Source organism: Onychostruthus taczanowskii, unplaced genomic scaffold, assembly GCF_017590055.1.
Source record: "Onychostruthus taczanowskii isolate IOZ18803 unplaced genomic scaffold, ASM1759005v1 scaffold46, whole genome shotgun sequence".
NCBI classification, from domain to species: Eukaryota; Metazoa; Chordata; class Aves; order Passeriformes; family Passeridae; genus Onychostruthus; species Onychostruthus taczanowskii.
In genome coordinates, this window is record NW_024502125.1 from 225,410 (window position 1) to 251,267 (window position 25,858).

The 25,858-nt window shown below is 37.2% G+C and overlaps 1 protein-coding gene across 8 annotated transcripts in view; it reads left to right on the plus strand.

The window, feature by feature from the left end:
* GPBP1 (GC-rich promoter binding protein 1) overlaps positions 1-24,841 on the plus strand; it is a 35,846-nt gene extending 11,005 nt beyond the window's left edge. For 3 of the 8 annotated variants that reach the window (XR_005953401.1, XR_005953398.1, XR_005953399.1), the window contains 11 exons: positions 6,476-6,594; positions 10,498-10,633; positions 11,107-11,330; positions 11,948-12,014; positions 14,050-14,234; positions 15,184-15,324; positions 15,788-15,952; positions 19,655-19,839; positions 23,154-23,256; positions 23,929-24,283; positions 24,370-24,498. Coding sequence is in view for 2 of the 8 variants with exons in the window: in XM_041414625.1 (XP_041270559.1) it covers positions 6,542-6,594; positions 10,476-10,633; positions 11,107-11,330; positions 11,948-12,014; positions 14,050-14,234; positions 15,184-15,324; positions 15,788-15,952; positions 19,655-19,839; positions 23,154-23,256; positions 24,370-24,528 (1,440 nt within the window). In the remaining 6 variants the exon portion in view is untranslated. Of the gene's footprint in view, positions 1-2,862; positions 3,009-3,692; positions 3,782-6,475; positions 6,595-10,475; positions 10,634-11,106; positions 11,331-11,947; positions 12,015-14,049; positions 14,235-15,183; positions 15,325-15,787; positions 15,953-19,654; positions 19,840-23,153; positions 23,257-23,928; positions 24,284-24,369 lie in introns of those variants that run through there. The other 5 variants (XR_005953402.1, XR_005953400.1, XR_005953403.1 and 2 more) reach the window with 4 other exon arrangements.
* Positions 24,842-25,858: the final 1,017 nt, after the last annotated feature.

The following is a 25,858-nucleotide window of genomic DNA, read 5'->3' on the forward strand; positions in this document are numbered from 1 at the left end:
GAAGAAATTCCGGGTAAAGGATTGTCTTTAAAAGGGACCACAAGTGATCAGGTAAATTATGTTTTTGTGTGACCAGTTTATTCTAGACCTCAGTAGCCTTTGTTTTCATGCTACATTTAAGGCCAGATTAAATATTTTTGTCAAGGAATTTGCTATTCTACTGTGTTGTCAGAAGCAGTGCAGAAAATGTGAGAGGAGTTTCTGCTATGTGAAAGTAGTCTGCTTACACAGTAAATTTTCTACAGTTTGAGCTGGAGATGTTCTTATTTTATTTACAAAAAAAATTATTTCTTTTTGTTTTTAATTTTATTTGTACTTTATTTGTAATTTATTTTTAGTTTAGTTTATTTTTTAGTTTATTTTATTTTTTCATTTTAGTTTTAATTTTATTTATTTTATAGCTTTGTCTGTGCTGTTTTCAGTGTTTTACAGATGCTTGGCATGGGGGAAAAATAATCTAGGTGTGTCTTCATGTCGTATCCTTTTTCTTCATAATGTTTGGCAGCACAACTGCTTCCGTGTGTAGTGTGACGTAGTACACACACAATTCTGTCTGTAGTGTCTCTGCAGTTACCCTGTACTGAGTCTGGTATGTCACTGCAGTGTATTGCCACTTTTTTATGCTACACAGAGGTACAATCTAGAGTAACAGATGCCTCCTGGGGTTCTGCACTGTGCTTATCCTGTGGTGCTCTTGGGCTTCCCTAGTGGTTGGAAAGTAGTGCCATGTACTGCAGTCTGCCTGCTTGGTAGAATTGCCCCATGGTGAAGGACATGAAATCCATGACTAACACGGCTGTGGTGGCAGCTGTCCCAAATTTAGCACAAATGGTGTGAGAATGAGCAAGCATTTTGTTCTGCCTGTGTCCTCCACCTCCCCCCGGTAAATAAATAGAGGGAAAAAAACCCCAAGTGTTATAATAAGTTAATTTTTACTTCAGGAAATTACAGACCTTTATTAAAATGCGACAAATTGTGTTTGGTAAAGCCACGATGTACTCCATGACACTATTTCAGCTAGTTTGTTTATCTGGATCTCCTTGATATGTGTATTGTGAATAAGCTTTGCAAATGAAACTTAAATGTTAGTAAATTTGCTTGTCTCAGTAATAGCGGTTGCAGATAAGGTGGTAATTTTAATGTTAAGATGAAGTTTGAGGAAGCACTTTGCTAAATCTGGAAGCAGGCTAATCTGAAAGTTCATGAATAGAAGGGTGTTCTCTGCTTTTGTATTGTGTTAAATTCTACTTGTATTATTGCAGGAAAAACCCAGAATTTTACTTACATTTTAGTTGTAATGGGTGTTCTTTGTGATTAAAAAGTTAGTTTTTTAAATTGTATATTTACTTCAAATAGCAGGGGAGAGAGAAAAATGTTGCTGGAGAGACATCACATAATGGTTAGCGCTGAAAATAGGGAAAAAGTGGGTAAGCTTTTACAGTGTAAAAAGCTTTATGTATTTTTTACAGTGTATTTAACAGTGTATTAGCTTTGTGTAATGTGTCATCCTGCATGTTAAACTCTTCAGTTACAATTATTGGGGTCTGGTTTAGAAGTGTAATAGAAATCGACAGGTTCAAATATTTGTCTAAGTCTTAAAGCTATTTCAGAATATTGTTCTTTTGATCTTCAGGACCACGTGTCTGTTTACCTTCAATCTACTGTGATTGATAGCCTGTGATTCTGGTGGTGTTTTGGATTAACATATCTCCTTTCTTGTTGAAACTTTCTCCTTTACATGTTCATAACCACTTTTAAATACATCTTAGGTCTTCATTTTGTGAGGCAAAGTAACCAGATAGTTTCCTTAGACTTTTCATGTCCCTGATCACTGAAATAGTTTGTTATTGCACCAACTAAAATCTTGAATCCTTGTGTTGTTGTTCTTAAGTGTGATTCACTTGTTCTATGTGAATTTAAAAAGAAAAACGTAGTAGTGTGAGAAAAATTGACTCTAGTCTTTAATGTTTGATTTCTTCATTTAATTTGGTAAGCACAAGCTAAACCAATGGTACTTGTTTTAGCTTAATTTTTGTTGGTTTTGCAGATTGGGGTGTTGACCCTAGGTGTTGTTTCTTAGCCTTTTCCCAGAAGTCTTGACTCCTGGTTCATGCAGTATCTTTCTGATTCCCTTTTCATAGCATGTTACTTATTTTTGTAAAATTTGACTATACATCAATTTTTCCCAGATGCTATGCAGATAACACAAATTCGTTCAGAATACAGGGTTTCCTACTGGTTTACAACTGGTGAGAGCTAGTTTCTGTCACAAAAGAACCTTGTTGATTCAATCATAAAAAAAAGCCCAGCCCAATCTTTTCTTTATGTTGGTTGAGTGCATTTGGTGCAGTGTTCTTATTTCAGCTGCAAATGTGGCTCAAAGTAGATGACTGCGTAATGTTTATGACAAATATCTTCACTGTACATAATCTGGAACCAACTGTTCATTATTCCTTGGCAGCCACTACCTTATTATTGAAGCTCGTACTTCACAAAACTTCAGAAGTAAATTTTATTTAATTGAATATTGGATTAATTACTCCATGTTACTTAAAGCAAAATTCTTTACAGACTTCTTTCATATCCTCCCCTCAAGATGTAAAATTTAAGAACAGGAGTACTTCCTTTGCACTAAACTCTTCTATTATCCACAGCACAGAAACACATTACTTTTGTCTAAATTTATGGGCTATAGAAGACTTTTGTTACTGAGGTTACTACACATTACTTGAATTGGTCACAAGAGGCTATTGCTGAGATGAGACAATAGTTTGATGAGCCTGACTAAAGACTTTTAAATGTATTTGAGTGTTAATAGTATGAGGATAGCAGTATTTCAGTATCTTTTTCTTACCTTTCTAGAATTGTGCAGCTCTGCTTCAGTAGCTGAGAGTCTGAGCCAAGTCAGCTTTTGCCACAGTTCAGTTGAAGAATGGCAGATCTGTGCTAATAGGGAATGGTGGCTTAAAAATTCATGATAAATTTTGGGCCTGCTCTTTTGTTACTAGGTGAGTTTCTGAAAGCCCTGGAATTGTATTTGTCTTTGTGGTGTTCACCTCACTAAGTTTACTTCTGATAGCTGTGTTAATGCTGGGAGTGCATCAGTTGCTTTATTAGTGTTACTGAACAGTGTGTGGTGTGTACGCAAGAGAAAACTTGCTAGTAGTAGATATGTAGTTTCATGTCAGTGCAATAAAAGCAAGTTTTTTGCTACTGATGTTCATTCTATTCAAATACTTTAAATGTTTTAATTTAATTTAAAAGTAGTAGATAGTGTATATCTAAAGGCTGCAAATGCTTTTGTGGACACAGAATGCAGATGCATGTCTGACTCTTGGGGATAGCTTAGGTACGGGACCTGAATAGCAGGGAAAGAAGGTCGAAAGAACCTTTTTGGTGTTAGAATGTGTTGCAGTATAATTTGCTCGTTGTTGGTCTAGCTTAAGTTGGAAAACAAGCAAGAAACACACTAGTGTTGGCAGCCAAGCTGATCACAAAGGGTTTAAGCTTAGTAAAGCCTGCCTGTGGCAGTAGAGGTGCCTTGCTGACATCCCATTCTTATGTTTGTGACCTGTTTTCAGTTTGGACCTTCCTGAGAAGGAAGAATATCCTAGAGCTATCAAAATATGTGTCAGATATTTGAACAGAGATCATGCTTATAATAGTTTTTTTTTTTTTTTTAATATATATAGGGCAAACTTGTTGGCAACATCAGAGAGCTAGCAGCTGTAAGAATGTTTATGAAACCTGATAAAATATGGAACCAGTAACTTTAAGCTGGGTAGGTTCTGTCCTCTTAATACAGTTTTAAAATATCTTTTCCTAAACTGCCCTTTGTTTCCCTGTTTAATTATGGCTGGGATGTTTGTGCCTGTTCAAAGTTAGAAAGGTTTAATCATGAAAGAACTCTCTGTTCCCATGTCTAAGTGCTAGACCAGGCATACGTACAATTAGGTGAAAGAAAATGTTTTCTTGACTTTGGTGTGGAGTATCCACAGGAGTTGTTTTTCATGTTAATGCTTAACTGCAAACCTCTGAGTTTGGTCAGGTAGTGTTCTGGAAATATATGTCTGTGCTTTTTTTCTTGCTGTTTCTTTGTTAAAACTATTTGCTATTTGGAAGAATTAGCCCTAAAAAGTTTATATTTTATGGGTTTATTGAAATCTATGTATAAAACAGAATATATATGTATTCTGTTGCTGACTTGGCTCTGAGTATTTTGTAGTTTTGGCCCAGGTCTCTGTCTTTACCATTTAAGTTTATTTCTTTCTAAGAAAAGGACTGACTCATCTGACAGAGCAGCACTATGAAAATTTTTTCAGAGCTTTTTAAGCTGAGAACATTAGGAAGACTTGAATCTGCTTCTAGAAAAATTTTTGCATGAAGAAATAGGCAGCCAGTGTCAGTGAGCTGTAGGAAAAGGTCTTTTTGCAAAATACCTTTTCCAGTCCTTGGATACTTGGTGATCACCGAGTCTTTTGTGCAAAGGATAAAGGGTAAGTATATTAGTGAGTTAATAACAAACTCTTCTCGTGGCAGTTGCATAAACAATGTTAGGAAGCTTGACTAGTTTTTTAAAAACAGTAATATAAATCTATTAAGTTACATTGTTAGTGGATTTTCTCTCCTGTAAGTAATAGCTGATGTACCAATAACTTGGTGATACTTTGTGGAATCTTTATGTTCTTACTTAGTATAAACATAATCAAACTCATTATTTTTCAGACTGTAAGTGCCTCAGTCTGAAGACTTTGTTGTTGTTGTGTCAATCTTTCAGTACTGAAAATCTGTCTTGATAATTTCTGAAGATATCATGATTCTTCTGCTTGAAGATGAGAACTGTGTCCAAGTGAAGGGGAATAAACTTTTTTCTTGCTGGAATCTGCTCAGATTTGTTGTTTCTTAATTTAACATCTCTTGGTTTGTTTGTAAAAGTGTACCCTTTTGTATACTGTTGCTGAATGGGATATATCAGTAAATATGAACATGGTTCCTTTTAGAAAGAGAAGCCATTTCTCTGATGGTTCATTGACTCCAGAATTTTGTTCATTTGTATTTTACTAGTTTGATATAACTGGAAATACTTAGAAAATTTCTCTGGATTTTTTGTTTAAATGTTTGGTGTAGGAGTGAGTTGAATGATTTCAGCAGAGTAATTTGAAGTTAGTTATTTGGGTGAGACATTCCTTTAACCTTGTCTCTATTTAACTGTAGTAATTGTACGTCCTACCTTACAGTTTAATGATGGTATTGGATGTACCCACAAACTTAGATATGAGCTCATGTCATTAAAAACAACCAGATGCTCAACTAAGTACAGTTTTACACTAAGTTAAATCTACCAAATCTGTTAGACTTCCTTTTAGGAACTGGAACAGTCTTGTCTGTTGATGGATATCTGCAGTAGCCTGCAATATTCTGGTTCAGGCCAGAGAACAACCATAATTATGAGTTACCAAGCTCAGATTCCACATCTCTTACTAATACATTACAGCAGCTGTAGATTAAAGTGAATTACATCTGTGCTCAATAGCAGATTTGTACTCTGCTGTGCAGAGATGTGGAATTCACGTTTATTTGGGCTTCCCTGTAGAATGTGTGTAGGTGTTTTTTATGTTTTCATGAGCTGGATTTATAATAGCTTGTATATCATACTTAAAAAATGTTTGAGTCCTTGACCATTTTGCCGTGACTAGCTGCAGAGCATGATTTGGTTGCCCTAGTATGATTCAGGAAGTGTTTAATCCATTTCTTTCCTGTCTGTGCTACAGTTCACCTTCAGGTAATATAGTTCACATTATCTTGTGTTCTTTTGCTTATTGAGAAATATTTTCTTATCTGTGAGAAGAGTGTAGGGTAGAAAAAGTATTTGTGGGTTTTTATCATAAACCATTACATTCTTTGGCCCATTTTCAAACTAGAGAATTTTACTAGATTTTACTGGACACTCTGGACATGTACACTCTGTTTCCATTGAAGCTAGACACATTGTGACGTTTGTGATGAGCCCAAGTATGTAGGTTTTTTGTAAGGAACTTTCAAGTGGCCGCTGAGACTAACTGTTAGGGATTAATTAAAAAAATCAGCTTCTAGGAAGCTAATAAAATAGCTTGCCAACTCCCTTCTAGATAGTACCAGAATGTATTTCAGCAAGCTAGTTTTGCCATAGTGTTCTGGATCAGACCTTACATAAGATGCTTCATCCCATTTATAGGGGGGAATAAAGAAAGAAATGTTACATTTATATTTTCATAATTTCTGTGATATATTTGATTTATGTGACACTTGAGTAATAAAAATGCAGATTTGATGCTGTAAATTATATGATGATAGTTAGATTCTAATTTAGATCTGTGAGGAAAATAATATGGGAAAATAATATGGGAAAACAGAAATACTGAAAAAGAGACAAGAAGTGTAATCCCCTTGTAACATAAGCATCTGAAAGGACTGATTTATTTTCTTCTGATTATAGGGACTTGCCATGAGGTGCTAAGCCTTTTTTCATTGATTCGGAGAGACTGGACCTAAATGGCGCAGCATGACTTTGCTCCAGCCTGGCTTAATTTTCCTACTCCACCATCATCAACAAAGGTATGTTTTGTATTGTTGTTTTGAAAAGGCACTCTCATTATTATGGAAGTCTAAATCTCATAATCTCAATCACAGTAAAAATGCCAATCTCTTCATGAATACTGTGATGACAGATGACTCCAGTAGAGTTTTTTGCTTGAGCAGCTTAGTTCATGAAGGGAAGCACATACCTGGCCTTGACTGTGGTTGGTTTAAAATTGCCTTCCTCAGGTGTTTAAAATGAATTATTGTGTTCCATGCTAGAAGTACCAAGACAGAGCATGTACTTGGTGTTCTTGCTTCTGATTTTTAATTGTGTCCTGTAAAATTTAAAGGAGTATTATTCTGTCATCCAAGTGATTAAAGCTATGCTTTTTTAGACTTTCTGAAATGGCTCGGCAGTTGATGGTGGAATGCTTGTTGCTGCTGGTGGAGTGGTGGTACTTTCATACTGTTAGGTATCTTCACTCTGAGTGTTTCATTTAGACTAATGTTGCTTTATGTAATGGGACAGCTTGGAAATGGGAAATAATAATCTCTTTTAATTGTTAGAATTAGTAAATATTCCTGGAAATCTTGAGTATGTCTACATCAGAAATGTTTTTTCTACTCTTTCTTAATATGTGCACATGCAGAAGCGTACTCAGCAGTGGATATTAAAACTCCTGTTACCTGCTTCGCTATTTGTCGACCTGTCTTCATTATAATAGTTTGAATTCAATATCTATATCTGCTGCTATGAGAATTGCTTTGTTTTCTTTAATATATGAACTTTGTGCAGTCTTTAATCTCCATGGAAAATACTTATACTTGAGAAACTTATGGCAGTAGGCTTGTGGTATTATTAAATGCACAGATAGATGGCAGTGTTAATTGTGTTCCTAATGCTTTGATTCTCTATGTCTACACAACCATAAACACATTTTTTTTGTAGTCAGGTCATTGAAAGTCCTTATTTATATCACTCTGTTTATGTCTGTTCTACCCTGACCTAGCTAGATGGTTTGTTTAGTATAGTCTGTTTCTGGGAACATAAAGCCTCTCTGTTACATATGATACATAGTGTCTGAAAATCCAAATTAAGAAGGAGTCTCTTTGTTTTTATTCTCTATGATTTCTGATGCATTCAACTCTTTTGATCTGATTTTTTCAATGTAATATGTTTTAAATTGGAAAAGTATTTGGAGCTTAGTTGATATGGTGTCACAATTGCAAAACAATCTTCACTACGTATTTAGAGAGTCTGCTGCAAGAGCTTTACCTGCATGCTTTATGTGCCAATATAGCAGGATAACAAGTTCCAGAAGTACTCTAGCAGCACTAGAATGTATTTGAGGTATGGGTTGTATTTGTCACCTCATTTCTAAATTGTCTGACATTTTGTTGCAAGTGTATTTTTCCTGTTCTCTTCCATGATTATTTGCCTTATGTAGTTTACTTAGATTTTTTTCTCTTTCAAAAACTCCATGTTGTATGTCATGTTACAACTCCATGTTATTACTCTGTTGTAATATTTGTGTCCCATTGTTGGAATGCACCTTATTTCCCTGTATTACCTGCTCCCTCAATGATGAGCATTCTGTGATACACAGCACATTTGGATTTTAAGTGCTTGAAAAGTCTGTTTATAGTTCTTAGGTTACAGAATAAGACTTGTGATTCCTCCACAAGACAGGTCACAAGTGTTGTGGCTTCCTGTCTCCTCTATTTCCTAAAATAGACTTGTTTTCTGCTGTATATCAAAAAAGCAGAAGAGAACAGCAGGTAAGAAGGATGGAGATGAAGAGGAAGGGGTGAGGAAGGCAAGGTGTCTCATGTTTCATGCAGAATGGAGCTGGTGTGAGGTTATGGTGTCAACAACATTTAGACATTTTAAACATTGAAGGAGAAACTGAGTTCTGCTTGATCAGTTTTTATATTCCTGAAGGGTAATCACTTTCAGGGATTACACCTACAGGACCCTGGTTTTCCCCCTGAGCCCTTGGTAGCTGACATGTTTTTCCTTACATAGCTCAAGGCTGGCATTGTAGAAACCCGCTACCAGGAAACTGTGATTGTGAATGAGCTTTTTAGTGTGACATACAGATTGTAGCTTGATTGAAATCCATCTCATATATTGCTGCTGATTTCCATTTAACAGCAAGCTTTTCTCATCTCTCTGTCAACTACACAGCAAAATCCACCTAAATAGGTGTGTATCTGTCACTCAGTGGGTTTTGTTCAGGTCTGGAGCTAATGTGTTTGTGTCAGTGCAGTATTGCAGATGGGCAGGTGGAATGGGAAGGTGTTGTGAACAGTGAGACCATTTTGGGACATGGACAGAACTTTTAAGGAAGTATTGCTGTGAAAAGGGTATGGGAACATTGCAGATGGATAAAGTCAATTTTACAAATTCACTTTTACTTCTTGTTAAGCAGTTAGACTTCCTATTTTTCTTAAAATTTATGTTATTTCTATCCCTTTTTCTTTATTGACTGAACCGAGTCAGATAATTTCTCAACTTACAGAAGTTGCCCATAAATTTCCTTTTGATTACAAAACTTACTGGCATATCTGCCTCAGGAGACTTCATAGGCAGGTATCTCCATCATGTGGGGAAAACGCAAACTGCATGATCTTTGCATACTGTTCAGAAGCGTCAGATTCATTATAGCATGTACAACTCAAGCACAATATATAAAATGCTGTCGTTGTTGTACGTAAGTGAACACATGAAGTGTCTTCTAAAATTTCACCTGAGATTGGCAGATCTAGCGCTTTCTGAAATTTTTGGCAGCTCAGTCAAAATCTGTTTAAGAATTTTCTTTCACTTAAATATCTAGATTAATTGGGTAATTTTTGAAGTACTTTTATTTTAACAATTTTTTGCAGTCTTTGATTTTGCTCTCTCCAAGGAGAGTTTGTCAAGTAATTCATGTCCCAGGTCTCAGATTGAGAGGGTAGTCCCTGTACATTTGACTTCTAAAAATTGACAATCTAAAAATACCTGCTTTGATTTTTAAATATCTACTTATTTGAGTTTGAATTTTAAGCAGTGAATATTGAACAGCACCTTGAGCTCTACAGGGGCATTTTCCATAGAACTTTGGGGATCTTTTTTTGTGTGTGTGGGTTAGGTGGGAAGAAGGAAGTAATTTTAAAGGTACACCCAGAGAGAAGTTATAAGGAAGATGTGGGTTGTGTCAGGAGAGATGTTTTTTGGTTTAATCCCTTTAGGTATGAATTCTAGTCAGGATGTGGTTTGATTTCTTGGTGCTATTCTCAAGATAAGATTTTAGTTTACTGCTTCATACTGATATATTAAAGATTTATTTCTTTAAAATTTCTCTAATGTGTGCTTATGTACTGAAAATTTGAAGTATCTTTGTGAATATGGACATTTCTGATTCTAGATTTTATTAGTATTTCGTAACTGCTTGTACTTGCCTTTTTAAGTTGCAATGACAAGATTAATGATTTAGGCTTTTTTTGGGTATAGCTGCCTGGGGTGGAAGGGATTCTTTGCTTTCTATAGAATGCCTGTTTGTAGTCTCTGAAAATCCAGATTAAGATCCCAGACTTCTTCTCAGCCTTCCAAATTGTGATCTTTTGTCCTTTCTTATCTTCTAAAAAAATTTTTCTTCTGCTGCAACACATGTCACTTGAGCTCTGTTTTGCTGCCAGAACAAATTAGACACTTCCTACCTTGTGTCGCAGGCATGTAACTTAAGGGTTGTTTCAGTGTCCTGGAGCAGAAGATGCAGCTCCCGCTTTGTTAGCCTGAGAGATGGTGACACAGCTCTGCATGTGAGGACTGCTGCATTGTCTGTCCTTCAAAGCTCTTTTAAGAATGAATTATATATACCATGAAGAATGTGCATGTTACAGTTCTGATGATTAAGTTGTTATTGAACAGATCTCAGGTCTACCACTTATGCTTTTCAGGTCACTTTGCAGTCATCACTGAATTTTGAGAAACATTCTGAAAATTTTTCATGGACAGAGAATCGTTATGAAGCAAATCGCAGAAGACACAATTCTTCGGAAGGGTTGGATCCTAACACTGGAAGGCCAAATGGAGGTATAATTTATGGAACACTGTGAATATGTTTGTGTCATTTCTTTGTAGCACTAGCTAGAAAGGAAGTCTGATGATGATAGCTCATGTGTGCTAAATTCTTTTTCTGCAGTGAAAGAGTGGTAATGGAAAGACACATCTGGGAGAGGATGTGAGCACTAAGGGTTGGTTAAAGTAATGTGATGCCAGGAGTATTTCTCTCTTGAGTAGAATAAGAGTGTTGAGTTAATACTCTAGCCAACAGCATGTAAATGAGAAAAAGAGGTTGACTTGTTGTAGCATTGGCTGGCTATTTTCTCTCTGGCACTGTTTTGTGAGATCCTTCCCTGCTGTTTATGTGAATGAAAACTTGTTTCCTATGCTGCCGTATCCCAGTGTATAGAGTTTGTGATTTAACGTTTTAAAAAATTCTGCAGAGTAAAATATTATTTTTAAATTGTTTGTAATTACATTTCTTTAAAATTTAAAAATTCAAGGGCATTTTGGGCGAAAAGAGAGGAATGGTTGGCGTTCACAAGGCAGAAATGGTCCAGAAAATATAAACCAGCGTGGAGGGTACCATGGTGGAGGTTCCCGTACTCGTAGCAGCACCTTCCATTGTGGAAAAGGCCAGGGACTGCATGAAAACAGTGTACTTGATAATGAAACCCACAAAAAGGAAGACAAAGAAGTACCCAACCAGTTTGAGGCTGAGGACTTTGTAAGTAAATTGTAATTACAATTAAAAAGGTTTCATTTTGTCTGCATTTTTTCCATTACAAGTCACTTCATGAGATTTCACCAGTTTCAGATCATCATGTGAGGAATTTCCTGTAGGTAAGGGAGTGTTAGTAACATGTCCAATAACTTGTTTCTCATTTTATATCCATATTTTTCACTATATGTTTATTATTGTTACTTGTGTATTTAAGTGAAACTACAGTTGGATTCCCATCTGCTGTGGTATGTGTATGTATTAAATTCAACACAGTTACCTTATTGGAAATAGTAACAAAGTAGTTTTCATACCTGTGGCCTTCTGAGCTCTCATGCTTTAACCTGCAGCTAGGATGTAAGGGGAAGGGTGATGTTAGTCTTTGAAGGAACATACATTGCTGTTTTTTTGCTTCCTCTGCTGCTGTCATGTAATGGCACTGGCTGCTGCCTGAGATATTTTGTTGGAGAAGAGAAACAAGTGAGCATTGTCCTGTTTGGTTCATGGGGGAGGTGTTTAGTTTGTCAGCAGAGGTCATGCTGCTGGTGTTATTGTGGTTCTTTAGTTCTTTCATCCTACAATTCAAGGGTTACTTTTTTAATAATGACAAAACTTTCTTTCAGCCATCTTTAAACCCTGAATATGAGAGGGAACCAAACCAGAATAAATCTCTAGCTGCAGGTGTGTGGGGTGAGTATTTTTGATGTTTTTAAATGCAAAAACGTAGCAGAGATCTGAAGTTGTTTTATTTGAAACATGAGCCTCTTTTTAAAATTATAAAGGTAGAGATTGAGAAGACTTCAATATTATTACAAGGTAGGTATCTTTTTGTTAAAGGATAACACTTCCATATGAGTATCAGTCAGCTAGTCTGTAGATGCTGCCACAACTAATACACTTTCCCAGAACAAGTATACATCTTTTTTTGTAAAGATGTCAAGAAATCTTCACCTTTATTTTCAAGAGGAAGTGCAATGAGGATTGGTCCCACAAATTAGTGGTATTGATTGCTAGCTGAAGGCTTTACAAAATATGTTGGAAGAATTTGGAGAGAAACCTGGGAGAACTGGAAGAGTAGGTTAGCTTGCAGAGATTTAAGGTCTCTTTCTGGAAGCAAATGTCTTATGCTGTTGGTTGTGTTTATGTATTATGTGTATGACAAATAGAATCCTGAGCATGGGCATTGAGCAGAGCTGTAGTTGGGATTGTTTTCTCATCCTCACCTGATTATGTTTGGCTAAGACTTTACAATGCTAATGGGCTTTACATAGTAAATTGTTTACTCCTAAGAAGGTGGTAGCTTTACATGGCAGGTGTTTTAAAGTAAATGTACTCAAAATAAGGACATTTCTCTTTATTTAAAAAAAATTAAACATGAAAACTTTTGCTTTCTACTTAAACTACTGCTAATACTGAGATTTTAAAGGTATTTTAATTTGCTGATTCTTTTTGTCATGCATAACCAGTATTTTTTACGCACTAAAGTAATATTAGATATAGGCCAACTCCTCAGTATAAATATCTAATTGCTGTAAAACTTTGCAGCCTCATAAATAAGTGGACAGCTTTCTGATTTTGTGTTAATCTATCTTTCAATAAAAGAGTTGTGTTTTGTTATTGAAAAACAGAAATTAAGGCTGTTATTATTCCCTTCAGAAGGAAAAAATACTCAGGATAGAGAAATGTTACAATCCCTTCTAATATCTGTTAAAAATGTAGGCATCTCTTAGATTCCATTTTACTTTGCGTGTATGTGATGGGAGCCTGTAAATATTATGAAAAATGTTGTCATGAGGTTTAATGAGAATGAAGCTTACAGTTATGGTAACTATTTTGCAGCATCTACCTGCTAAACAAGCAAAAGTCTTGTATTCCTTTAAGATAGGGTTTTTTTTTTTTTAAACAGAGGCTATAATGACTGTGTGAAGTAGAATTGCTTGCAGGGAGAGGAGATAATCCTTGAAAAGGCTCTTAATGTACAAAATATATATTTTTATATATATAATATATAAATATATATATATAAAATATATATATAAGGCATATACAAAATATAGATTTTTTTACTTTTTGAAAATTTTAGAACTCTTTTTAATGGATGTTCCTTAACACTGCTAAATGGCAGTTTCTCTAGTTTGATGGCTGTGTGTCTCCTAATTTGTTCTCCAATGAACATGGAAATTTTGTCCTGTTATATCCATCTGAAGCATGGAGCTAGAGAAACTGTCATTGCCATGGTCTAATGTGTAGTGCACATCCTGTCTCATGTTTATAGAACCTCAGTGCAGAGCTCTAAACTGAGCTATAACTAATTATCCTTTAGGAAATCTTAAGTGGAATTTGAAAGCCATAAACTCTTTCGAAGTTTGAGTAACTATCAAGAACTAACAGTATTTTGATTGTAGAATTGCTATGCAGCAGTCTCTAGAAGTGTGTAGCAGGCTTCTTTGAAGAATGTATATTCTTTTAAAAAGTGCAATTCCTGCATTGCCAAGTGAAACATATTTAAAAATTACGACTGTAAAAAACGGAACAGAACCTGTGTTTTTCCAGTTTTGCACAGTATGTTATTTGTGGAACTAATAGTGATTTAAGTTCCTGACTTATGCCTGTTTGCTCTGGATCATATGGCTGCCAGTATCTTATGAACTAAAAACTAGTGAGTTGTGTACACAGGTACACACACACACACACATCTATATACATACTTCTTTTTTTCTTCCAGAGTACCCTTTAAATCCTAAATCTAGATCTCAGAGAATGCTGGTCATTAAAAAAGGCAGTACAAAAGAGCTGCGGATATCTGGATTCCCAGTAGTGGGAAGTGTTCACTCACAGCCAGTAAGGAATGGAACTGGCACAAGTGTTTTTAAAGGATTAGTCCCCAAACCTGTCACTCCATCTGCAAAGGTGAGTATTGGATACCAGTGTTATGAAAACATGCCTAAAAAAATCATGCTGTAATTCTGAATGTGTTTATTTCATCCCTGAGAATATTGTTCCTAGATTATAATGTATTCAACACTTGCAAAATGCAACACACACAAAAAATGAATAGAAACAACTTTTTTGCATTTTTCTTTTTAAATTATAATTTAGTCTCTCTTTGCTTCTCATCTACTGCTTTTGAGAAGTGCAGCAGCTGTACAAATGAGAGTAAAAATGGTATTTCAAACTTACGTAATAGCAGTCCCTTTTGTATGTATGATTTCAACAGATCAAAATTAGATATGTTGTGGAAAGGTATAGTCAGCATAATAATACCATCGGAATTTATCCCAGTTAGACATGACATTATAACTTAGCAGTGTCATTCTGGTCCCTTTCCAAATGCAACTTTCCATATGCATAATCACAGACTATTCTGAGTTGGAAGGGATCCACAAGAATCACCAAGTCCAGCTCTTAAGTGAATGGTCCATATGGACTTAAAAGCCATGACTGGCATTGTTACCAGGCTATATCCTGGGCTGAGCTATTCTCACTGGCTTCATCTCTAGTTTTTTGTTTCAGGAATTTTTCTGTGCTCTTGAGAGCATATGTTAGATTAGTTCTTAACTCTGTAACATTTTGAATCTAAAATAATGCTATTGGAAGTCCCATATTTAATTTCCACTAGCTCAAATATGAGGATCTTAATTGTTTTGAAATTTTAGTTTTTATATAAACAGCGTGAACAGTATTTATGAGCAGATGAATTGCTCATAAACAGCCTCTTTTCCACAAGAAAACAGATGTTTGCAATACATTAAGGTTGCAGTTATGATTTGCTTTTGCTCAATCATTTTTATGAGGATTCTTGAAAAGAATCCTTCTGTAGTTAATGACTCTTTACATCTCTGTTTATTCTTCTGTCTAGCCCACACAGTGGAAAAGCCAATCAAAAGAAAACAAACTTGGGAATGCATTTCCTCATGAATCTGCATATGGTGTTGGTAGTTTCAGTCCTTTCAAATCAACTGTCAAGGCATTTGCTGTAACACAAAATTCAGTGAAAGAGGTAAACTAGTAGCTGTAGTTAAATTTATAAAACATTTAATATGCTTAAGTGAGGATGGGCAGTAAATTTTATACAGAATTGTATTAAATATTTTTTTTTGGAACTTAATGTGCGGGAAAGGTGGAATGCACATCACCAGCCTTAAAGTACTGCAGTTTCCTTTGTAGGTTTGATTTAGAATAAAAACCCACATTAGAAAATACAGCCTGATACATTTATACTTCAAAACTGCTAAAGGTATTACATGTTTCAGAAGGCTCACTGTTCACTTAGCAGTGCTCCATAAACCGGCATCTCTGGGTTTACATCTACAAACTGTATATACCAAAATACAGATATTCCCTCTGCTTTTGACTCTGAATACAGGTGAAACCTGAAAGAACAGATACCTCTGTCTTTAATTAAAATTTTTCTGCATGAACATGCTTCTAACATAATTTCTTTTTCTGACTTCCTTCACTAGTGTAATCGGTCAAATTCTTCATCCCCTGTTGACAAATCTGGTCAGCTTCGTTTAACAAAATTGACAAGAATGCGGACTGATAAGAAAAGTGAATTTTTGAAAACATTGAGAAGAGATAGAGTGAAAGAGGAACATGAAGATGAGAATCGTGATGGGCAAGAGAAGGTACTTTTGTTCATACTTACTGTAGGTCCAATAGGTTTCAGACAAATTATAAACTACTTATTATTTTGCTGTAAATAGCTGTTAAGTAATGGTCTTGGATCCATAAATGAAGGAAAAGAATTACCTTTTGATGAATTTGAAAACATTGTTCCAAGTACTACTCTTCCTCCAGTGTTGCTTTGTAGTTTCTTTTTGTCTTTCTGCGGTATATGTTAGTGCACGTTCATGACTTAAGTACTTGTGTGTCTTTAGCAACAATAAAAAGGATAAATTAGGCTTAGTAAACAAACTTAATCATACATCAGTGTATGTTGGAAAAGACCTTTAAGATCGAGTCCAGCCATTAACAGTACTATCAAGTCTGCAAGTAAACCATGTATTCAAGTGTCACATCTAAATGGCTTTTAAATACCTCCAGGGATGGTGACTTAGCCACATCACTGGACAACCCATTCCAGTGCTTGACTATCCTTTCTGTGGTAGATAGTCTTCCTGGGGTCTAACCTGAATCTCCCCTGACACAACTTGAGGCCGTTTCTTGTGTCCTGTCATGGTGTTGGCCAATCCCCACCTGGCCACAGCCTCCTTTCCAGCACTTGTAGGCAGTGATAAGGTCACCCCTGAGCCTCTCCAGGATAAAGACCGCCAGCTCCCTCAGCTGCTCCTCACAGGACTTGTGCTCCAGCCCCAGCCCCCCTGCCCTTCTCTGCACTCTCTCCAGCTCCTCAGTGTCTTTCCTGCAGTGAGGGCCCAGCACTGGACACAGCACTGGAGCTGTGGCCTCACCAGTGCCCAGCACAGGGGACAAGCCCTGCCCTGGCCCTGCTGCCACACCATTGCTGATCCAGGCCAGGATGCCATTGGCCTTCTTGGCCACCTGGGCACTCCCTGGCTCATGTTCAGCTGCTGTCAGCAGCACCCAAGGGTCCTTCCCAGCCACTCTGTCCCAGCCTGTGGCACTGCCTGTGGCTGTTGTGACCCAAGGGCAGGACCCAGCACTTGGCCTTGTTGAACCTCACACCATTGGCCTTGGCCTGTTTATCCATCCTGTCCAGACCCCTCTGCAGAGCCTTCCTGTCCTCCAGCAGATCAGAATTCCTACCCATTTTGGTGTCACCTGTAAACTGACTGAGGTGCACTTGTCAAATCATTGATAAAGTGGTCAGTACTGAGCCCTGGGGAGCCCCACCCATGAGCGGCCACCAGCTGGATGTAGCTCCACTCACCACCACCCACTGGGCCCAGCCATCCAGGCAGATTTTACCCAGTGAAGAGTGCCATTGTCCAGGCCATGGGCTGCCAGCTTCTGCAGAATTCTCTGGGAAACTGTGTCAAAGAAAGGCTTTATTGAAGTTCAAGCACAAAACATCCACAACCTTTTCTTCATCCAATAAATAGCCACCTGGTCATAGTAGATCAGGTTGGCCAAGCAGGACCTGTCTTTCCCAAACCTGTGCTTGCTGGGCCTGATCCCCTGGTTGTCCTGCATGTGCTGTGTGATGGCACTCACAGTGATCTGTCCCATGACCTTCCTTGGTACCATGGCGAGTGACATGCCTGTAGTTCCCTGGAATCTCCTTTGAATACTTTTTGCAAGTGAGCATCATATTTTCCAGCCTCCAGTTGCCTGGGACCTCTCTGGTAATCCCGGGCTGCTGGTGAGTGATGGAAAGTAGCTCACTGAGCTACCAGGTCCCTCTGTACTCTTGTGTGAATCCCAGCTATTCCCAACAGACTTGTGGAGGGCAGTGTTTCATACCCTGGCTGCTAGTTATCCTACAAAACAAAAATGTTTGTTCTGCTTCTAAAAACCATTTCCTTTCTAATTAGTGTTTAGTTAGGCAGCAGTTCTGTATGCTGGGTCTAATTGTAGAAGCAACAACTCAATATGTGCATAAACCACTGGTTCTAACTAACTGAGAACTTGAAGGCCTATAATGGCTGTGTATAGTACGCATCGGGTTTCTTTCAGTCTGAATTGATTTATGCGGTGTTCGATTGATACTAGAGAATATTTGTGTCAAATGCTACCAGCCACCAAGTTATCATACAAGTTATCCTAGTCCAAGTGAAGATAAGTATTTGATTATTCAGAATGAGGTGATTACAAACCTGTTTGCTGTAAATGAGTGGCTTGAAATGTCTTATTAAAACAAAAAATCCCATGAATTAGAAATCAGCCAGATAAACAAGTGATTTTGATGAAGTGATATTAGGCTTCTGAGATAGTAAAAAGGAAACAGTACCAGTGTACATTGCTCATAAAAGTGCGATTGACTTTTCTGACCCTGATCCTATTTCAGGCAAAATGCAGTTTGGGACTGCATAACTTAGCTGGGATTGTAATGGGACTGTATAACTTAGCTGTATGTGTGAGCTAAGAAAAGCCTGCATCTTTTCCTTAGGTATTCTGTGACTGAGATGGATATATCAGATGGATATATCAATATCTGCCCTGAGATGGATATTGGGGATAGCTTTGTTCATGTGTTCAGGAAATACACAAAGATTTTGATTCAAGATTAGAAAGATCATCTAGAGATTCTGAATTATGAAATAATGAGGCAAATTGTACTCAGCAGCTGAATCACACTTGGAAGAAGCTGTTTTACCCTCTATATTAGAACTGCTTAGTAAATTTTAAATTTTTTCTTGGTATTATGTGACATATTCTTCAGGCATATAATGTAACAGCTGAATGTATGTTTACTGGGACGTGTTCTTAACAATATCTTGCTGACTGTTCTAATATTTCTGAGAGCAGACAACTTGTGAGTGGGAGGGAAATGGTGGTGTTGATCCTGTGCTCTGAAGTATGATTTCTTACAGGTGCACAAGATTGCATGATTTCCTCCTGCTATGGGTAACGCTGGTATATGCCCAGTTTAGGGATTTTGTTATTGAGAAGGTGTTAACTGATCATGATTGTACTCTTCTTTGGTTTTGCAGTTGGTAAGACTTCTGAGGCTATTTGGCTCATTCATAAATATGAATTACAGGTTGCTGAGTAGAGTAGAAAGAAATACCTCATGTTTATAGACTAAAGACCTTTTAATCTTTGAGTGAACCTGAACAGTCAGCTTTGTAAATAAATTTTCTTCCTGATTTGTATTTAGTGTCTAGTAATTTACAGTTGCTTTTCACAACAGCCTGAGGTTAACAGCTGGGGTTAAGTGCATATGTGTAAGTGAGCTTGTCTGAATTTAAAGAGCAGTATGCAGTCTTTCTGAATTCATGGCAGAGAATTTGCTATTTGAGATATGGGTATTGTGACCTGTCCCTTAGACAAAGCAAACTTCAGAACTCATATACTTTCAGACTTCTTCTGCCACATACAGCTCTGATATTTAATTAGGAACAATACAAATTCAACAGCCCGTTATTTCTGTCAGTATGAAGAACAGCTGAAGTACATCTGAATTTTAAGATATGTGTTAAACTTTGCAGAAAAAAAAAATCAGGGGAAAAGCACATGAGTTGCTTTCTGCATTACTTAATCAGTAACATATCTCAGGAATTCTGTAGCATGCAGGTATTGCAAACACCATAAGGGTGAACAGAATTACCCATGAAGTACAGAGTCTCTCCATTTAAACTTAATTTAAACTAAACAGAACTACTGAATTGCAGCACTTCTGGATATTTACTTATGGATGGAATTCACTTTTACATTTTGTAATGTAAAATTATTTTTGTGTTTAGGATGATGAGTCCTTCTGCTTGCATAACAGCAACAGTCCTCATTGTGAGAGAGATATAAACCGCAACTTTGAAAATGAGATTCTGCAGGAGAATGGCAATGCTTCAATTACACCTCAGCAGATCATTCAGACTTCAGCTTTCCCACAGGCAAACGTTCTTTCAAGCTCACTTGAGGCAGAGCATAGGTATGTACTGTATACAACATAGAGTGTTCTTTTATGGTAACTGATCTTACTGGTTCAGAAGTCACAATCTGAAAACTTGGAACACATAAAATGTTTCTTCAGTGACATAAAATTTATCTTTTAGACATGTACTAATTTAACATGAGATATACTTTGTTTCTTAGACCTGTGTACTGACTTAACATCCAATTTTTAAGTAAAGAAAGTTTATTTCTTAGTAAAAATATGGCAAACTACATAGTGACTTCATCTCTCTGGTTTTTATCTAGGTGTCTGGGAGGAAAAATGTGTGTAATTGCTATTTGTATTAAAAATACTTTAAATGCTGCATCTTATGTAAAACTTCAGTGAGCTTTTCATCGTTATTAAAGTAGTTAATTATTTTTGTAGCTGACTTGTTGACACTACTGGTGATACCACAAGACAGTCCACTGGAAGGTGAGAAAGTAATTTCATGAAAAGGATTGAAACAATTCTATTATCCCAGTATCCCAGTAATCCAACTGCAGTAGTATTTGGTAGATGTGAAAACGATGCTGCTGGATAATCACAACCCAGTCTTATATCAGATTCTTATGGTTTAGACAGATTTGTTTGGGGTTTATTTTTGGTGATAGAGTCTATATGTTGTACTAGACATCTCTTCATTTTGTTGTGCCTGTAGAAGAAACTTTCATTTCCTCTTACTCCTGCTGAGTATGAAGAGTGCAAAGCACCCTGCTCTGTTCCCTTTTTCTCACCATTGGCAACTTCACTGCCATAAGTGACACCAGGTGGGATGAGTTCTGTCACTGGAGTGTTGTGGATGGTGGCAGGCTCCCCAGGAGGTGCAGCCAGCAGGAGAGGTGGGGGAGTGGTGTTGTATCTAATGGATGGGGCAGAATATATGTAGCTTGTGGCTGGTGATGGCATGGTTAAGGGCCTCTGGATAAGGATTAAGGAGCAAACATAAAAAGCACATGTCATTCTTGGAATCCACTGTAGGCCACCCACCCAGGATGATACACTGACTGTCCTTTAAGGAGCTAAGGAAACCTCTAAATCAACTGCTGCTGTCCTAATGGGGGACATCAACTTGCCAGATATTAGTTTGGAACACCAAAAATAGAAAATGGTGTTTGCCGTTGTAGGGAGAAAATCTGTGACTTTCAGGAAGAGAGGATGTTCTTCATCCAGAGGAGAGCTGGGCACTGGAACTGGATTCCCAGGAGTGTGATCACAACACCAAGCCTGACAGAGTTCAAGGAATGTTTGGGCAGTATTTTGAGTCACAGGGTATGATTCTTGGAGTTGTTCTGTCCAGGACCAGGAGCTGGATGCCACATTCCTTGCGGGTCCCTTCCAACTCAGGATATTCTGGGAGTGTGTGAAATCTGTGACCACTAGAGGCTCATGATTTTTTGACTGGCAGATGAGAGTCAAATTTAACTCTTAGTTTTTCAGTTCAAATCACTTTAAATAGCCTTGTTAGGATTTCTGGGCAAACTGTCTCTCTCCCAGAGAGGCTGTGTGTCCATACTGGCACAGCGCTTTGTGAGCTCAGCATACATGTGGACAGATGTTATGGTTAGCCTTTTTGTGATAAATTGCACTATGGTTCACCACCTTAGCTCCCAGATTACTTTTGCATACCTGGTAAAAATACTGGCATGCTTGGTACAAAAAGGCTTCCTTCCTGCTGGGGAAGTTTCCAACATGAGGCAATCCTGTTGGTATCAAGGTGGCTAATCCAAAATAATTTTTTTATGTAGTTCATACTTCTAACCATTCTAGAATTATGTCAGTTTAAAGGGACAGTGGTGCTGCTAACATTACAGAATGTTGCTTTAAAGTTAGTTAGCTATTACCTTAAATTTTACTTACATTAACAGAAGCTTTGTAACTATTTACTTCACTGAATGCAGTGCTTATGTCTGAGCTTGCTTGCAGTAAAACTTAAAGTCAACTATCATTGAACTGCATTTAGCATTGTGTTTTTTGTACAGTGTATTCTCTTAGAGTTTTGGATGACTTGCATATATTTTTACTGCATCTGATGATTTGATTGTTCCTGCCTTTTATGCTTTCTGATTTGGTCCAAATGCAGTAGGGAATACAATTTCCGTTTCTGTTACTGCCCTACTGACTTTTTTTTAAGCAGAGTAATGCTTTTCTCCTTCTACAATTCCAGGCTTTTGTTATGGCTCTGAAAATGATCACTGGTGGCTTTGGTTCCCTGCAAAATTACCCAGTGCACATCCACTGTATTGGGATATAGAGTTCTTTGTGGGGAGGATTGTGTTGACAGACATTTTTTGCTTATATCTGCCTAGATGAAGTGCCTGGTATGTGGTGTCAGCTGTGAGTTTGTCTTACTATTTTAATATATTCACTGTTTTTTAGCTCTTAAATGTCAGTTCTGCCATACATTTCAGAAACCCCTTTGTTTTTTGTGAAATAGCTTTAGTCTACTTAATGTGGTTTACCTGAAGAAGGTGCTAATCCTTTTGGCAAAACCTTTGCAGAGAGCAAACTTAATAACTTCATTGTTAAATGTCACAGTATCTTCACCCTCAGATAAACCCTGTGTTCATACCATCTTCAAATGTAAAACCATTTTGTTCCTGCTCAGATACTGCCATTCTTCTTTAGGAACTAGCCAAAACATGCTGATGACTGCATCTTTGTATATCTCAAGCTTCGTTAGGAGAGGAGTCTCTTCTCCTCATTTCTTCCCCTTATCTCAAAATCCACTCCTAGCTGTTTGAGCTGAAAAACCAGCTTGTGCTGTGGGCCATGACTCAGCTGTGAAGAAGCTTGAGACGGCTCTTGACATTAGCATGTGATATAAAAAAGAAATCAAATGAGGCCATTGCATCCTGAATTGGTTTCCATCGAGGGACACCACCAATATTCCTTATGCCTTGCTCTGCTTTGTTACTGAGGAAAACCTGCAGAGTCCCTCAGTGTGTCTTTGTCTCTTTATACTGTTCTCAGGGGAGTGAATACATTGCTGCTTCACTGGCAGCACGTTTTAAGTTACATTAACAAAATACATTCTTACTGTTCTGACACAGATCTCTTGCCTTAGAATGAAAGTATAGTTTTTACCACATATGGTGGTAGAATAGGTCATCTTTGAGACCTGAGAACTCAGCTTCTCTGCTTTACGTACCTTTTACAAGGCTTTGAACTCACATAAGAGTCTGTTATAAAAAAATACTGGCTGATTAATCAATGCATTTGTTACAGGTCTTCAGATGTGTGTAGGCAGAGCTTGAAATGTTTGAGTGTGTGTGTGTCAAATTCCTGATGTTGTCCGTCTTAATTTAAAGGTTGTTAAAGGAGATGGGGTGGCAGGAAGACAGTGAAAATGATGAAACATGTGCTCCACTAACTGAGGATGAGATGAGGGAGTTTCAAGTCATTAGTGAAAAGGTAAGACTGAGTTAATTTTCCATTATAAACCTGTAGTTGGTTACCCTAGATCCTCCTTTTGAGGAGGATCTGCAGTAATTTTGATCATTAGAGATGTTGCTGTTCCACTACCATTTCAGTACTGTGCATTTGGAAGTATAGTTGCTTCCAAAAAATCAGGTACCAATGCTGACTGTAGCTCAGGCCTATTCACAAAGCATCAAGGGAAGGGTAGGGTGTACTTCTGGGTAGTTTTAAGTATTGTTGGTGGTAGAAGTGCACAGGCTTTAAAGCTCCTCAGCTTAGCCTAAGGAAAGAGAGTCTTCTTTCAAGGCTTTTGTGCAGTTTCTGTGCTACTCTGAGAACTGCATTTTCTTTTTTGGGACTTGAGAGACATTTAATTTACTAGTAGCAAAGTATGAAAAGGTAATCTAGATGTGATTTTTCTTTTTAAATTTTTTTTAAATTTATTTTTTAAATTTTGTTTTATTAGGAGTGTTGTGTATACCTGGTAGGGTCAGTGAGAAGGAGTCAGGAGAATAGTGTGTAGTACTAAATCTGAACATTTGGTAATTCCAGTATTATTGGAAATATTAATAATTTAATATTGGAATATTAAACTTTCAAGTGCTTGTCTTAGTGCACACATTCTGCGTGGTATTGAAAATGCAATAATTCCTTTCTTTTTTTCAGAATCAGCTGTTTCCTTTCTTCAGTGTCTTTGACTTTCCAATTGCTGAGATACCCATTCCTCTCTGCAGCATCTCTTCTGGGTCCCTTCCCTATTGCCCTTTGCCCTTCTTAGCACAGATGTTTGCAGCACTGTGGGAAAGGGGACTGGATTGCAGGGAGAGACCATTTGGGAGAAAGGATCTCTGGGGCAAGATGTGTGGGGACATGGGTGAGCACAGGGTGAGCTCTCATTGACTGCAGGAGTTCAGCACAACTGGAGACACTGGGATACAGGTGGCTGGCCAGAGGTGAAGGCTCGCAGGGGAGTTACCCTTTCTGTACATATGAAAAGCTGTGGATCCAGCGTAGCCCAGAGGTGAAGATGCAAAAAGTGTTGAACTGCAACAGATGGTTGTGTTTGGCATTTTCTTTCTCTAAATGTGTCATGTTTTCACATTTCAGTTACAAAAAAATGGCCTTCGGAAAAACGGCATTTTGAAAAATGGCCTCATCTGTAATTTTAAATTTAGCCCCTGGAAAAACAGCACTTTCAAACCTGCACTGGAGAATGAGGATTCTGAGACAAGCAGTAGTGATACATCAGATGATGATGATGTGTGAAGACTTCTGTAACGCCTGTAGAAGACTATTTGTTCTCGTGAAGATTTGGGGATGTTTTGTCCAAAAACAAAAATTGTAATTTATGTAGTAACATGCCCATTACAGGAAGAATAATGCGACTGTTCTGAAGGAAGCAAGTAATGTTTTGTTGGGTGTGTTGAAAATCACTATAATTTCTCTGTAAACGAATGTTGTAGAATGAGGCCTTGTGCTGACCCAGCGTTAACTTCCATCTCTGAAGCATTTCTGACTAGCAATGTGGCAATGTTACAAATCAGACTTTCTCACTTAATAATAAAAGCAAAGAATTGTGTAATGTCTTGCAAAGCTTCTGTCTTAAAATGTTTGAGGAAAAAAAGGGCAGCTTGACACAGTGTTTTGCTTGCCAAGTCATTTTTTCTTACAGTGGAAATCAATGAGTCCACTTTGTACACAAAAAGGGCAATGTAGCATGTTGGCTAAAATGAGCTAAGTGCACTAAAACTCTTCCTTAACTGAGTTGTTGGACTGTTTTACAAATACCTGCTCTTTAGCCATTTGTTGTGTTGTCGTTGTTATTAATGGCAAAAGACCCTGATGCTACAGTTCCAAATTTCTAGAATTAACTTTTAAATTGAAAGCTTTAAGGGGTATAGCAAGACCCTTATTCTCACAGTGACTTGTGGGAAAATAAGGAGTTTGATTTTACTATTCAGCATGTGGAACAATCATTACACTGACTGGATTTGTCCACTACATGGGAAATAAACTGATCTACAGAGTATTGTCTCAGTGCATAGCATCACGGGTATTGTTTTTAAAATAGCTAAGTTTGTTTGCTTTTATATTACATGTACTCTGGCAGCAATGCAGTTGTGCATTTCAGTGCAAGGTAAAAATACTTTCATCACCAGATCTTGCTTTTTATAGGAGCAGAAGTATATGTGTGCAATAACCACCTTTTTTGCTTACTCAATGTCAGATTTTTTCTTTATGATCTCACATTTAAAAACCAATATTGTATTATTTATAGTTTTATTTGGTTTATTTTAGTTCTTTAAATGTTCTCCACAGTTGTACAAGCTGTGTAGCATTAATTCATAAGCACAACTGCTCTTGGGGATGTCATATACGTTTATAATATAGCACATATGTATATACAGACATTTCCCTGTCAAGATGTTTTTGAATTCTACTACTTCTTATAGTAAATTATTTGCAGTTTAGAACTTGAAAGCAAAAATATTTATAAAGTTGAGATTCTGTCCATATTTCTTTGGGAAAATACTTTTTTTATAAGGTGGCCGAATCAATTTTGGGCCGAAGTTGGTATGTTTCTCTTTTTTATTTA